Below are 17,052 nucleotides of genomic sequence, written 5' to 3'. Positions count from 1 at the left end.
ATGTTCATAAATTTAGAAGAACTTAAGATGCAAAAAATTCAGATCACACGTCCAGGTCAGCATCGGCATCACATGACCAACCTAACATACCTTGATTGGCTGGCTGTCGTTTGGACTTGAGATAGAATCCATTACTTATCCTTGGTGTCCCGGATGTGTGATCTGAATTTTTTGCATCTAAATTTTTTGCATCTGAATTCTAAGGGCCGGACCGGACCCTTTGGCGGGCCGGATTTGGCCCCGGGCCGCATGTTTGACACCTGTGGGTGAAGACCATCAGCTAAATATTTGACATTTCATCACATAAATACAGCATTTAATAAGAAATGAGCACAGAACATGCATTGTCCTCTGATTTATTTTGCAGGATTGTCGTAATCATCGGTGTTTATAAAACATAACTATTCAGTTCATCAATACAGTCTAGATGCAGGTCAACAGGCAACAAGGCACATGCTATTACAAAAGAAACAGATCGTCAGAGGTCATTCCCAAACCTACTTATCATCATATGCTATCACTTTCACTGCATTCATGTCTTTCTAGAACCTTTAGAATGACTTTCACTGCTGCTGTTTATGGGTGTAGTCCAGTAATCATTCAGATCTGGGATCACTCACAGGTCCGGTTTAAAATAATCAGACATAGACGGTACTGACAGCAGCTCCAGAGAAACACTTCCAAGTAAACATGAATCTGAACCGACTGAAATGATGTAGTGCTTTGAATGTGCAACATCTGCTGCAACCAAAATTAGATTTTATAACTGATTTTTCATTGTCCGACTATAACCGGACACTTGAAAATAGTCGCTTTTCCATTGACCCTCAAATTGTGTGAATATAACCTGCGCATAAATATTTGCCTGATGGAAAAACGACAACTTTGCCAAAGTTTTTGCGCTGGCAAGACGTGGTTTTTCAGGCGTAGCACAAATGCTACATTGCACAAAACTGCAATGGAAAGACCTAAAACAGCATCTACATGTGGACAAGACACAAGAGAAGACAAGAGAGAAAAAAAAAAATCTTTGTTTTGGTCGTGACGCTCTGAGCATATGTGGGAATAGTCAAATAGAGTGTGTGTGGACATCCACAGTGAACACAAACTTCTTACCGTTCCACAACAGTTTGTCGAATGCAGTGCTGCCTTTGTCCAGTGTGCTTCTGTAGAGCTGGTACATCTCCTTATTGTCCAACAGGATGGCCATCTTACACATCACACACAGCGACGCCAGCCACAGCCCACCACAATAAGCACTGCAGAAATACAAAAAGGAATAAAAAAAAGAGTGAAAATGATGATCATTTGGATTACATAGACCTAGAAGTAAAAATCAGATCACATTCATGAGAACAGGACCAAAAGAAGAAAAAACAAAACAAAAAAAACAAACCCAGTGCCTCTGGCCACAGCAGTCACCTGCACTCAAGCATAAAACCACATCCCAGGACGAAATGTACAAATAAAGAAGCCAGTGTCAACACAAGAAAACATTTGCTAAGGCCTATTTAGCTTTAATACAGCACATTATGAACCCTACTGGTACAAAAAAACTTCCATCTATCTATAAATCTATCCAGAAACCGCAGCTAGGTGGTTTGGAATTTTCACCCATTAACAAAGAAGCTTTAAAATGTGTAATAAAACTCACATTACAGAGTTTCACAATATTATTCTGTTAGCGTCTGCCTGTAAATGTCTTCAGCTCCTCTTTTCGACCTTGGTTGTTTTACACTGTGTTCTGTTTCAGCTTTAACAGACATAACCACATGGTCAATAAGACTTTTTCATGGTCTTTTCGCCGTTACTACAGCCTCTAACACTGCAGATAAGCGCCACAGTGATAAACACGTCTCACTTTTTCCATTTCCTTTTTTCTTTTCCTTTTTGAAAGCCACTCAACCTGAAGGTAGAAAATCTCACACAGATACTTGTGTCGTTGTCAGCTCCACTGGACTCATCCTAGTTTAACCCGTAAAGACCCAGTGCTCCTTTTGTGGCAGTTCCCAAAGTAATTTTTCTTTCTAGGGATTTATCATCATTTATTATAATATTATCTTCTGTATTTAGCATTTTTTTCAGTGAAAATCTGGTATTTTCCTATATTTAATTTATTGATCATGTAGATGTTCATTAAAGCTCATATTAAAGTTAAGGTCATTATGTCAGAAACTGCAGAAAAAGTGACTATTTCAGTTAAATCTATCATTAACTGACCATAAACCCAGAGTGTCCATCCACTGTTATTGATCCGACTCCATGGGTTTTTGTTAGAACCAGAGACACAAGACTTGGACCCAAATGCACAACCCACAGACAGGAATACAGTTAATGAGTGTTTATTAAACACGGACAGGAAAAACAGTTCACAAAAAGGCTTTTTGAATGAATCCTCGCTGGTTAGTCTGTGTGGATTCGTCACGACGTCCGAATCCAGTAAAGGGAGCTCTCTGCCCGGGTCGGGAGCACACGAGGGGAACCCGACTAGAAACAAGCAGAGAAGTGTCAGGGGACAGACCAGGTCATACACGGGAAGTCCAAAAAACAGGCAACGGTACATGGGGGAAAAGCAAAAGCACTAACCGTGAGTCCAGGCAAAAGGTCGAATACCAGTGTGGCAGAATCAGGCAGAGGTACCGATGAGGGGATCAGGCAGGCTCAGAACAACCAGGAACAATCCGGGTCAGGAACGAACAGACAGGCAGACGAACAGGTTCAGAGAAACGCTGGTAAGTAGACACAACACAAGGAAGGAATACGAACTGGCACAGGACAGGGGAAAACACAGGGCTTATATACACAGAAGGGAGGGAAGACAATGAGACACAGGTGGAACAAATCAGGGCGGAGACAGGTAATCAACACAGGTGAAACAATCAGGGAGAGGAAGCAAAGACACCAGACATGACACAAGAGGAGGATTAACAAAATAAAACAGGAAATGACACACAAGACAGACAAAACATACAAGAGTCCAGGTACTGATATGACAGTTTTACTGGTGAATCAATGTTGTAGAAGATGACGGTGTTTCCACGGTAACTATGGAGCCTCTGAACGTCCAAATGGGTCATATTTGATGACCATGAAAAGATGAAAAACTGTATTTTACCTGAATTACTTCACCATATTGATGCACCTTATGTAGTTTTATTACACTTACCTGTCAAATCACTTTAACCCTTTCATGCATGAATTATGAGAACCTTAATCAAAATATTTTCCTGAGTGTTTTTATTCCTCTTTAGGCATGAAAAAACAATGCAATTGAAAATTTTGTTCTGAAAAATAAATAAATAAATTAAATTAAAATAATGTTTAAAATTTTTTTAAAAATACATAAAAAAAAATAATAATGAAAAAAAATTCTTATGAACCTATTTTTCATGAAGTTGCAAAAATGTCCATTCAGCTGGACACCATATGTTTAATTTTAGATGCACAGAAACATGTATTTACTAATAAATTGTGTGAAAACTATGGTGTGGCTTGTGATTATGCTCAGGAGAGATCTACATAATGTTACCAATTCATGCCAGAAAAGATATGTAGTGTATTAAAACTTTAATAAAGATATGTGTAAAAAACCAAAACAACAACAACGAAAAGAACAACAAAATCCATGTATACAAGAGAACAGCTGTAGAATAGCTGTCCGCTGTAGTGACCAGTGTGCATGAAAGGGTTAAATTAGAGCTGCAACCGATTAATCGATTAGGTGCTTGAAGAGAATGCAAAAATTCACGATTCGATTAATCAACTCGAATTAATTGAATGGAAACATATTCTATTGCAGTTTTCCTGAATTGAAGCTTCTTTGTGCGTCACAATAAGCGTCCGTGTGAAACACAACAGTGGAACCAATGTTTAACAGCAGAGAAATGAAGGAAACAAAGCTCTGATTCAGGAGAATTGTGGTTGAATGATTTTTTTTGGATCAGTTTGAAGCGATTAATCGGTTGCAGCTCTACTTTAAATCACTGTTTTCACTTTAAATCACTGTGCCCTGAAATGTGTAAATACTGTACACTGACTATACATTTAGTTTTCTACAGATTTTTGAATTAGAAGTGTTTGGTTTACAGTATTACACAGGAAGTTTTTTAGACTAAGTTTTTTAGCATGTTTTCTGAGAGTATATACTAACCTTAATGTCAGTGTTAATCTGGTTACTAACCTTATGCTGTATGCAAAGATCCTGAATACTTACATTTCCCTTGGTATTAATAAAATATCTATCTATCTATCTATCTATCTATCTATCTATCTATCTATCTATCTATCTATCTATCTATCTATCTATCTATCTATCTATCTATCTATCTATGTTCAGAAGTTATTCAACAGTTGACATCAGTAGATGATTTTGGTTGCCAGTGGCTGTTTGGGTCTTTATGGGTTAATCAAAACAAATCCATAATTCCTAATATGATGTAAAATTAAATGGGGAATTGTAATTATATTTAAATATATCTGGATATTTTTGCATTCTTCTGCAATAATCAGTAGACTTCATGGACACTATAATATAAATTACATTTTTCCACCGTGTCATTCTTCCACCCTCACCTTGGTCCAGTCACTGTCCATCCATCATAAGTCTGGTCTGCATATCCAGAGTTCTCAATGAGTCCGTCTCCATCCAGGTCGAACTTCATCTCCGACTCCATCACCGCCTGCCAAACCGAGAACCACAGAGATGAACAGAACATGTTTGTGACAGTGCAACCCAAACAGCAGATATCTTATATTATATTTAACCCATGAAGACCCAAACATCCACTGGTGACCGAAAGCATCTACTGACCTAAACTGTTTAATACTTGTTTATCCACTAATCCTATCAATACATGTAAATAATTTGTGCAAAATACAGTTTGTCATCTTTTCATGGTCATCAGATGTGACCCATTTGGACGTTCAGAGGCTCCGTAGTTACCGTGGAAACACCGCAATCATCTACAACATTGATTCACCAGTAAAACCCATGGAGTTGGATCAATAACAGTGGATAGACACACGTGGTTTATGTTCATTTAATGATATATTTTACTGAAACAATCACTTTTTCTGCAGTTTCTGACATAATGACCCTTAACTTTAATCTGATCTTTAAAGAACATCTACATGATCAATAAATTAAATATAGGAAAGTACATCCTTTGCACTGAAAAAAAAAAAAAACAAAAACGCAAAATGCAGCGAATAATATTATAATAAATCGTGATAAATCACTTAAGAAAAATTAAATATAGAAAAAAATATATTTTGGAACAGCTATAAAAGTAGCACTGGGTCTTTATGGGTTAAGGCTGGACAGGATCTACAATGTACCGCATGTATCACAACTCTTCATAGAATTTTTTTTTATGATGGCGGCATATTAAGACATCCCTCTTAAGAGTTAGTGGTTCATGTTAAATAGATCAAGAATGAAGGTAAATCTGGATTATAGTGAGCCTTAGATCACAGATTATTGTAGTGTTTGTGTTGCATAAATACTACTACTAATAATAATAAAAATAATAATAATAATAATAATGATAATACTAATATTACTACTATTACTACTACTACTACTACTACTACTACTACTACTAATAATAATAGTAATAATAATAATAATAATAATAATGATACTACTACTACTACTACTACTACTACTACTATTAATAATAATAATGGTAATACTACTACTACTACTACTACTACTACTAGTACTAATAATAATAATAAAAATAATAATAATAATAATAATAATGATACTACTACTACTACTACTACTATTAATAATAATAATAATAATAATAATAATAATAATAATAATAATAATAATAATAATAATAATAATAATGATACTACTACTACTACTACTACTACTACTACTATTAATAATAATAATGGTAATACTACTACTACTACTACTACTACTACTAGTACTAATAATAATAATAAAAAAAATAATAATAATAATAATAATAATAATAATAATAATAATAATAATAATAATCATAATAATAATAATGCAATGTCAGTTAGGCTTACAAAGGAAAATGTAAACCACTTTAGAAAATATATCACCACATATATTGTGCTTCTGCCTAAATATTTTGAGAATTTTTGGCAATATCACTCAATCAATCAATCAAATTTCATTTATATAGCACCAAATCATAACAAAAGTTATCTCGTGCCACTTTACATATAGTTGGTCAAAACCAGACTCTCGAGCCAATTTCCAGAAACCCAGCAGAATCCTGCAGCCCTAATGACTCAGCCCATATCTTTTCCATATCAGATACAAATACGTCCTCAGTTACCTGGCAGATTGGCCACATGTCCTGTAAATACTGCCTGTCCTGTGTGAGATGGAAGTCTCTGTAAACCTGCAGGACAAACTTGAGGTTCAGGTCCTTCCAGTCTGCAGTGTCATGGATGAGGTAGGCATTGACCCTCTGCCACGGCTCATCATCTGGGGACAGGGTTATCGTACACAACCACAGTTAGAATAATGTCAGGATTCATCAGTCATGCCCAAGAGCATTACTGTGTGATGACAACATAACATGTTTTCAATCTGCAATTATCTGTCTCAAGCAACTTTACAAATCGAATCCTATGTTGCATTAAACAGAAATGTTCTATTACGCTGTCGCTACGAGGAAAATAGTAAGCAACCACAAGGTGTAAGGTGTCTGGTTTCTGTATTCATCATATGACTATATTGCGAAACAACCACTTGTATATGCTTTAAATACAGTCACTCATTACGTAGCTAAATTCCGACCAAATTCCTAAATAAAACTGAGCGTATTTCTAAAACATCATGCTATACAAACAACTACAAAAAAACATATCCTATAAAAGACAAATAATAAGGACACATGGCTGGGCACAGAATACCCTCTTCACTAAAACATCCTCGGTAATTTGCTTCCACAACAGCAGGTGGCGCCATCAGTCAGTAAAAATAAATACATAAATAAAAAGCTAGCGTTCTGCCAAAATCAACTCTGCCAAATAATGCAAATTTATTCACAGACATTTTCAGGGTCATTAGCACGTGGCTGGTTTAATTCCATTTGTCAGTATGAATAATTAAATAAATATAAGGTTCAAATAAATTCTTACGAAATATTTGCACTTTTCTGTTTTGTTTTGTAAATACAATCTAGTATAAGATGCCAATGAAATACATAAAAAGCCACATTCTCTGAACTGAATACACATTTCAGCAGAAGCCAAGAATGTTTTCAAAAAGAACAGAATCTTTTAGATTTTAAAACACAACTTGAACTTTGCTAACTGGAAGGGTTAGCTGCTGTTAGCTTGTTGGCTAAAACAGTGTTTCTCAAAAAGTGGGGCGGGCCCCCCACTTTTTGCTTTTTGCTTCGCTTTGCTTTTTGCTTCGCTTTCCGGGGGGCGCATGGAATCATTCCTAGGTGTTTATTTTTTCTTCAGGTTAGCACATGAAACAGGTGGAACTAATGTTTTAGCGTTGGAGCATTCTGGACTCATTTTAGGGTTTAGGTTTGGAGAATGGACAAGGATTGGACTGGAAAAGAAAAATGTGCAGTGTTTCTGTTTTTGCACAGTTTGTACTTTGATGTTCTCAGATGTGCAACAGCCGAACACGCTAACCGAATTGCGCCACAGAGACTGTATGAGGGATGAAATACAGTTAAAAGAGTAGAGACGATGCTGGCAGGTTTGGCTTCATACAGTCCTTTTTTTGTGGATACTACACAATATCATACTATTTTAAACTGTAATCTAAATAATATGAAAACACAATTCGTACTAGTAGTCGGTCCTTCACTGGGTAAAAACCCATTAAATATTTTTGCACTGATTTATCTTCATTTCTTTTAATTCCCATTATGAGACTTTTTATCAGGTATATATTGAACAAATCATTGTTCTAACTGTGTTTAATATGTATATTTGTGTGTGTACATTTTGAAATTTGTGCCTTTTCTGTTACTTTACGTAATTATACTTGAATGGAGTAACTATGACACACAATAATTCCTCTTGGGATTAATCATGTATTACCATAAATGAACCAGTCGTCCCTGGGTGGGCTCGAACCACCAACCTTTCGGTTAACAGCCGAACGCGCTAACCGAATTGCGCCACAGAGACTGTATGAGGTGCAGAATACAGTTAAAAGAGTAGAGACGATGCTGGAAGGTTTTGGTTTTATACAATCCTTTTTCTTTTTTTTGTGAATGCTACATAATATCATACTATTTTAAACTGGAATTCAAATAATATGAAAATAAAATTATTAGTAGTAGGTCCTTCACTGGGTACCATCCCATTTGTCTGCATTTCTTCTCATTTTCATATCGATAATATTTCAATCAGTCAATCAAACTTTATTTCTATAGCACTTTTCATACATGTTACATGTAGCACAAAGTGCTTCACAACAAAACCCCCCACAGTCCCGCAGTTGCAAATAAAAATACAAGCAATCAAAGTAAAATTTATAGTAAGAGTTTAATTAAAAGCTAGCCTAAAAAGATAAGTTTTAAGTTTACTTTTAAAAATATGAACACTCGCAGCGGACCTCAGGTCCTCAGGTAGGCTGTTCCATAGTTTGGGGCCATAAAAGCTGAATGAGGCCTCACCATGAGTCTTAGTGTGGACTCTAGGAACAGTTAAGAGATTACTACCTGAGGACCTGAGGGTCCGAGAGGGCTCATATGTTAAAAGCAAATCAGATAAATAAATAGGGCTAAGACCATTAAGAGTTTTAAAAACCAATAAAAGCTCTTTAAAACTGATCCTGAAGCTCACAGGAGCCAGTGCACAGACCTGAGCACTGGTGTTATATGCTCTCTCTTTCTGGTCCTCGTCAGCAGTCGGGCTGCAGAGTTCTGGAGCAGCTGCAGCGGTGCAGTGGTCTTCTGGGGAAGACCAGAAAGGAGAGCGTGACAGTAATCAATTCGACTTGAGACAAAAGCATGTATCAAAGTCTCTGCACTGGCTCGAGAGAGAAATGGTCGTACTCTGGCAATATTTTTTAAATGATAAAAACCAGTTTTGGTGACAGACCTGATGTGTGGCTCAAAGCTAAGCTCACAATCTAGTAAAACACCCAGACTTTTAACCCTCTCAGAGGAGCCGAGTGAATGGGTTTGGAGCTTAGCTTTGAGCCTCTCCCTCTGAGCCTCAGGACCAACAATTAAAACCTCAGTTTTGCCCTGGTTGAGCTGGAGGAAGTTTGCTGCCATCCAGGACTTAATATCTAAAATGCAATTAAAAAGGGTGTCGATGGGGCTGAGGTCATCTGGAGACACGGCAACATAAAGTTGAGTGTCATCAGCATAACTATGAAAGTTAATGCCGTGTCTCCTGATGACCTGTCCTAGAGGCAACATATAAAGGTTAAAAAGGGTTGGACCTAAAATTGACCCTTGGGGAACACCACGATCCATTTTGCACCTTTTTGATGAGTGTTCCCCAATACTAACATAAAAATCCCTGTTTGTTAAAAATGATTCAAACCAGTTAAAAACAGACCCAGAGAGACCAACTGTGTTATGTAATCTGTCTAAAAGAATGTGGTGGTCCACAGTGTCAAACACTGCCGTAAGATCCAACAGGACCAAGACGGCAAGCTTTTTGTTGTCCATGTTGGATCTAATGTCATTTAAAATTTGAACCAGTGCCGTCTCTGTACTATGGTGTGCTCTAAAACCAGATTGATAAAATTCTAAAATGTTGTTAGAATTAATAAAATCGTTGATCTGGTTAAAAACAATTTTCTCTAAAATTTTACTTAAAAACGGCAGGTTGGACACAGGTCTGTAGTTACTGGCAAGGGAGGGGTCCAGTTTATGATTCTTGAGAAGGGGTCTGACCATGGCGGTTTTAAGAGCTGTAGGAAAGACCCCTGTCTGCAATGAATAATTTACAATATTAAGAACATCATCATCGATAAATGTAAAAATCGATTTAAAAAGAGACGTGGGAATGGAATCTAAAAAGCAAGTGGTTGTTTTTAACTGTAAAACGACTTTGTTAAGACTCTCAGCATCAACCAGGGCAAAATTCTCCAAAGTAGCAGATAAGACAGTGGATCTGAGATAAAAGCATTGCCTGGCTGTGGTTGCTGACCTGATCTGACCTGATAGACTGTATTTTACTGGTGAAGTGACTTAAGAACATATCACAGTTGGGCATATTTGAAGGAGCACTGTTGTTGAAGATGGGGTTAATTACCGAGCTAAATGTGGAAAACAGGACCTTTGGATTATGGCGGTTGTCATTTATAAGTTTGGAGAAATATGAGTGTCTTTCTTCCTTCAGACAGTTATTGTAGTTTTTAAGTTGTTCCCTGTAAATTTCATAATTGACTGTGATTTTATTCTTGCGCCACTTTCTTTCTGCTTTCCTGCAATTTTTCTTGAGATTTTTAGTTTTTTCATTTTTCCATGGGCAGTTTTTTATTTTACCCATTTTTACTTTTAAAGGGGCTACAGCATCGAGAGTAGATTTCAATTTATTATTAAAATTGTCAACAATAAAATCACAGGAAGAGGGTAAAACGGGGCGAGGAATTTGAATTAAAATCTTGGTAAAATTTGAAGTCACTTCAGCAGTAAGATAACGCTTCTTGACAATTTGTACAGACCGGGGAGGCTGAACAATAATACTTACATTAAAAAACACACAAAAATGATCTGATAGGCCAACATCCACAACAGAGACAGGATCAGCAGAAATTCCATATGTGATCACAAGATCCAGTGTGTGGCCTCTGTTGTGAGTGGGTTGTGAGACATGTTGTTTAAAATCCATACAATTTAAAATATTTAAAAATTCTGTTGCCAACAAGTCTGATTGATTATCAATGTGTAAATTAAAATCACCTACAATAATAATTTTCTCATATGTTGAGTGAGCAATGGACAGGAGATCAGAGAACTGACTGATAAAGAGTGTAGAGGGCTTGGGGGGGGCGGTAAATGCAGATAAAAAGAATATGAGGATTAATTCAAACCAGAGAGTGATACTCAAATGATGAATAGTGATTAAAAGAAACATTTTTGAAGCCGTATGAGGTGGAAAAGATTGTGGCTGTGCCACCTCCTCTTTTTCCTGTGCGGGATGAGTATGCGTAGTTATAATCAGGAGGGGTGGTTTCATTTAAAATTGCCGCTCCATCAGCACCTGTCCATGTCTCTGTTAAAAACATGCAGTCTAAGTTCCTGTCAATAATCATATCATTAATTACAAACGATTTATTTGACAGTGATCTCACGTTTAAAACTGCCGTTTTAAAAGTCCCTGAGGGATTGTTCTCCTCGGTTCCGTGCATGCGCAGGGGCACAAGATGATTTAAGTTTATGGACTTACGACCGATCCTCTGTCTTTTAGATTTGTATGTTATGTGGACTGGAATATTGTGCGTCGGTATACTTAACTCTGATGAGGTCCGAAGTCATTCCTGAGACTGCGAGGATGTGGATGTTCTATTCTATTGTTAATTGCCTTTTCGTCTTTTCCATTTTTATAGTAACACACTACTTTCTGCAGTACAATACTGTTCAAATAATTGTCACAACGGTATGGTACCAAAGTGTGTTCCAACCCTAATCCAAAAAAAGTGGAAGTGCTGCTGGGTCTTCTTCTTGGTGATTATCCACAGGTGCTCTCTGGAAACTTGTGGTGTGTCTGGTTGTTTAGAGTCAAAAAAAAAAAAAAAAAAAAAAAAATCTGCATTCGCATGCTAGGCACACTGTAGGATTTGTGTAAAAATAAAATGTCTTTATTAATTCATGGCATTTTTAAAAAATACAGTCAACGTGTTGCAACCTCTGGTCTTCATCAGGGCTTTTTTCACTAGTGAGTTGCACACCTTCATACAATCACTTTGATGACCTGAAGGAGGGAGGTGTGAGGGGAAAGAAAAGAGAGAAACAAAAAAAAACATGCATACAGACAAACATATACATTTGCACACATATACACACACGCACACAAATAATAATAATAAAATAAATAAATTAATTAATTTAAAAAAATAAAAAATGAAAAAGAAAAAATAATAATGAAAAAAATATATTAAAAAAAATAAATCAACAAAAAAAAACAAAGAAGTATATTTAAAAAAAAAAAAAAAAAAAAAAAAAAAAATATATATATATATATATATATATATACATATACATATATATATATATATATATATATATATATATATATACACAAATTAACACATTGAGGTTTTCCTTTAAATAGTAGTGTTCCGTTCCATGTGACGTCAGCCCGGTTAGCTCAGTCGTTAGAGAATCAGACTCATAATCTCAAGGTTGCTGGTTCGAGCCCCACGTTGGGCGCAAACATTTGGAGGGAGGTGGATTGTTCATGTTCAAAATTTCACTAAGTGCTGTGAAAAATGCCACATCGGTAGGTATAGCTTTAACAAAACATTACTATAAACAAAGCAGTCGTCCCTGGGTGAGTTCGAACCACCAACCTTTCAGTTAACAGCCGAACTGCGCCACAGAGACACACATGCCCATATATGGCCGTACAGAACCCTCATGAAATTACTTCCGGTGCTGCGCAGAACCAATTGTGGTTTTCCTTTAAATAGCAGTGTTCCGTTCCATGTGACGTCAGCCCGGCTAGCTCAGTCGGTAGAGAATCAGACTCATAATCTCAAGGTTGCTGGTTCGAGTCCCACGTTGGGTGCAAACAGTTTTTTTTTTAATCCACCTTCTGATACTTTGTTGACACGTGATCCGTGTTTTTGCCCCATTCTCGACACTTTCAGCTCACTTTTTCAGATCAATGTCCTTAAATCTCTGTTGCAGACTGACACAGCTCTGCTCTTCAAATGTCAATCACCCACAGCTCGTGCAGACGGTACGAGGTCACAGGCCCCGCACACTTTCCTCGGTTTCCATAGCGACAAACATATTAAATTGAAATTAAGTATCTGATTTTTTTTTTTCACTGAAATTAAGTGTCTGAATTTTTTTTTTCACTGAAATTAAGTGTCTGAATTTTTTTTTTCACTGAAATTAAGTGTCTGAATTTTTTTTTTCACTGAAATTAAGTATCTGAATTTTTCTTTTCACTCAAAATAAGTGCCTGAATTTTTTTTTTCACTGAAATTAAGTATCTGAATTTTTTATGCTCTGAAATTAAGTATCTGAATTTTTCTTTTCACTCAAAATAAGTGCCTGAATTTTTTTTTTTTCACTGAAATTAAGTATCTGAATTTTTTTTTAACTAAAATTAAGTATCTGAATTTTTTATGCTCTGAAATTAAGTGTCTGAATTTTTTTTTCACTCAAATTAAGTATCTGAATATTTTTTTCACTAAAATTAAGTATCTGAATTTTTTATGCTCTGAAATTAAGTATCTGAATTTTTCTTTTCACTCAAAATAAGTGCCTGAATTTTTTTTTTTTCACTGAAATTAAGTATCTGAATTTTTTATGCTCCTAAATTAAGTATCTGAATTTTGCTTTTCACTCAAATTAAGTGTCTGAATTTTTTTTTTCACTGAAATTAAGTATCTGAATATTTTTTTCACTGAAATTAAGTATCTGAATATTTTTTTGCACCAAAATTAAGTATCTGAATATTTTTTTGCATTGAAATTATGTATCTGAATGTTTTTTGCACGAAATTAAGCATCTGAATATTTTTGCACTGAAATTAAGTATTTGATATTTTGTTGCACTGAAATTAAGTATCTGAATTTTTTTTTCACTCAAATTAAGTGTCTGAATTTTTTTTTTTTTCACTGAAATTAAGTATCTGAATTTTTTTTTTGCACTGAAATTAAGTATTTGAATATTTTTTTGCACTGAAATTAAGTATCTGAATTTTTTTTTTCACTGATATTAAGTATCTGAATATTTTTTGCACTGAAATTAAGTATCTGAATATTTTTTTGCAATGAAATTAAGTATCTGAATTTTTTTTTTCACTCAAATTAAGTATCTGAATATTTTTTTCACTGAAATTAAGTAATTTAATTTTTTATGCTCTGAAATTAAGTATCTGAATTTTTCTTTTCACTCAAATAAAGTGCCTGAATTTTTTTTTTTCACTGAAATTAAGTATCTGAATTTTTTTTTCACTGAAATTAAGTATCTGAATTTTTTTTTGCACTGAAATTAAGTATTTGAATATTTTTTTGCACTGAAATTAAGTATCTGAATTTTTTTTTTCACTGATATTAAGTATCTGAATATTTTTTGCACTGAAATTAAGTATCTGAATATTTTTTTGCAATGAAATTAAGTATCTGAATTTTTTTTTTTCACTCAAATTAAGTATCTGAATATTTTTTTCACTGAAATTAAGTAATTTAATTTTTTATGCTCTGAAATTAAGTATCTGAATTTTTCTTTTCACTCAAATTAAGTGCCTGAATTTTTTTTTTTTCACTGAAATTAAGTATCTGAATTTTTTTTTTCACTGAAATTAAGTATCTGAATATTTTTTTTCACTGAAATTAAGTATCTGAATATTTTTTGCACCAAAATTAAGTATCTGAATTTTGTTTTTTCACCAAAATTAAATATCTGAATATTTTTTGCACCGAAATTAAGTATCTGAATATTTTTTGCACGAAATTAAGCATCTGAATATTTTTTGCACTGAAATTAAGTATTTGAATCTTTTGTTGCACTGAAATTAAGCACCTGAATTTTTCTTTTTCACTGAAATAATTATATAATATTTTTTTTTCACTGAAATTAAGTATCTGAATTTTTTATGCCTGAAATTAAGTATCTGAATTTTTTTTTCACTCAAATTAAGTGTCTGAATTTTTTTTTTTCACTGAAATTAAGTATCTGAATTTTGTTTTTGCACTGAAATTAAGTATTTGAATATTTTTTTGCACTGAAATTAAGTATCTGAATTTTTTTTTTCACTGAAATTAAGTATCTGAATATTTTTTGCACTGAAATTAAGTATCTGAATATTTTTTTGCAATGAAATTAAGTATCTGAATATTTTTTTCACTGAAATTAAGTGTCTGAATTTTTTATGCTCTGAAATGAAGTATCTGAATTTTTCTTTTCACTCAAATTAAGTGTTTGATTTTTTTTTTTTTTCACTGAAATTAAGTATCTGAATAGTTTTTAGCACTGAAATTAAGTATCTGAATTTTTTATGCTCTGAAATGAAGTATCTGAATTTTTCTTTTCACTCAAATTAAGCGTCTGATTTTTTTTTTTCACTGAAATTAAGTATCTGAATATTTTTTTTCACCAAAATTAAGTATCTGAATTTTTTTTCACTGAAATTAAGTATCTGAATATTTTTTTTCACCAAAATTAAGTATCTGAATAGTTTTTAGCACTGAAAATAAGTATCTGAATTTTTTTTTCACTGAAATTAAGTATCTGAAGATTTTTTTTGCACCAAAATTAAGTATCTGAATATTTTTTCACTGAAATTAAGTATCTGAATGTTTTTTTGCACTGAAATTAAGTATCTGAATATTTTTTTGCATTGAAATTAAGTATCTGAATTTTTTTTTTCACTCAAATTAAGTATCTGAATAGTTTTTTCACTCAAATTAAGTATCTGAATATTTTTTTCACTCAAATTAAGTATCTGAATTTTTTATGCTCTGAAATGAAGTATCTGAATTTTTCTTTTTCACTGAAATTAAGTATCTGAATTTTTTTTTTTCACTCAAATTAAGTGTCTGAATTTTTTTTTTTTTCACTGAAATTAAGTATCTGAATTTTGGTTTTGCACTGAAATTAAGTATTTGAATATTTTTTTGCACTGAAATTAAGTATCTGAATATTTTTTGCACTGAAATTAAGTATCTGAATATTTTTTTGCAATGAAATTAAGTATCTGAATTTTTTTTTTTCACTCAAATTAAGTATCTGAATATTTTTTTCACTGAAATTAAGTATCTGAATTTTTTATGCTCTGAAATTAAGTATCTGAATTTTTTTTTTTCACTCAAATTAAGTGTCTGAATTTTTTTTCACTGAAATTACGTATCTGAATATTTTTTTCACTGAAATTAAGTATCTGAATATTTTTTTGCACCAAAATTAAGTATCTGATTTTTTTTTTTTTTTTCACTGAAATTAAGTATCTCAATATTTTTTTTCACTGAAATTAAGTATCTGAATTTTTTTTGGACTGAAATTAAGTATCTGAATTTTTTTTTTTTGCACTGAAATTATGTATCTGAATTTTTTTTTTTTCACCGAAATTAAGTATCTGGATATTTTTTTCAATGAAATTAAGTATCTGAATTTTTTTCATTTTTCACTGAAATCAATCATCTGAATTTTTTTTTTCAATGACATTAACTATCTGAATATTTGTTTTCACTGAAATTAAGTATCTGAATATTTTTTGCACTGAAATTAAGTATTTGAATATTTTTTTGCACTGAAATTAAGTATCTGAATTTTTTTTGCACTGAAACTAAGTATCTGAATATTTTTTTAACTGAAATTAAGTATCTGAATATTTTTTGCACTGAAATTAAGTATCTGAATTTTTTTTTCCACTGAAATAAAGTATCTGAATATTTTTTTCACTGAAATGAAGTATCTGAATTTTGAACACTTTTGACTGGCAGTGTGTATATTATTTGTGCAGTTGATAACAGCTTTTCTGCTGCTTTCATTCTACTTACACAGTGTAAGTTTAACACACAATAATTTGTCTTGCGATTAACAAAACATTACTATAAACAAAGCAGTCGTCCCTGGGTGAGTTCGAACCACCAACCTTTCAGTTAACAGCCGAACTGCGCCACAGAGACACACATGCCCATATATGGCCGTACAGAACCCTCATGAAATTACTTCCGGTGCTGCGCAGAACCAATTGAGGTTTTCCTTTAAATAGCAGTGTTCCGTTCCATGTGACGTCAGCCCGGCTAGCTCAGTCGGTAGAGAATCAGACTCATAATCTCAAGGTTGCTGGTTCGAGCCCCACGTTGGGTGCAAACAGTTTTTTTTAATCCACCTTCTGATACTTTGTTGACACGTGATCCGTGTTTTTGCCCCATTCTCGACACTTTCA

General features: G+C 33.7%; 1 protein-coding gene and 1 non-coding gene across 2 annotated transcripts in view; both read right to left on the bottom strand.

The window, feature by feature from the left end:
- Positions 1-17,052, bottom strand: part of LOC115438497 (non-lysosomal glucosylceramidase-like) — a 203,364-nt gene that overhangs the window by 149,732 nt on the left and 36,580 nt on the right. The window contains exons 3-5 of the mRNA XM_030162147.1: positions 6,324-6,475; positions 4,573-4,679; positions 1,117-1,259 (exon numbers count right to left, since the gene is read on the bottom strand). Of these exons, the coding sequence (XP_030018007.1) occupies positions 1,117-1,259; positions 4,573-4,679; positions 6,324-6,475 (402 nt within the window). The remainder of the gene's footprint in view (positions 1-1,116; positions 1,260-4,572; positions 4,680-6,323; positions 6,476-17,052) is intronic.
- On the bottom strand, positions 8,074-8,148 carry trnan-guu (transfer RNA asparagine (anticodon GUU)). Its single transcript has one exon. It is a non-coding gene; the product is annotated as a tRNA-Asn (tRNA).

The sequence above is a fragment of the Sphaeramia orbicularis genome, chromosome 18, assembly GCF_902148855.1.
Source record: "Sphaeramia orbicularis chromosome 18, fSphaOr1.1, whole genome shotgun sequence".
Classification (NCBI taxonomy): Eukaryota; Metazoa; Chordata; class Actinopteri; order Kurtiformes; family Apogonidae; genus Sphaeramia; species Sphaeramia orbicularis.
This window is presented reverse-complemented; position numbering and strand designations above follow the sequence as displayed.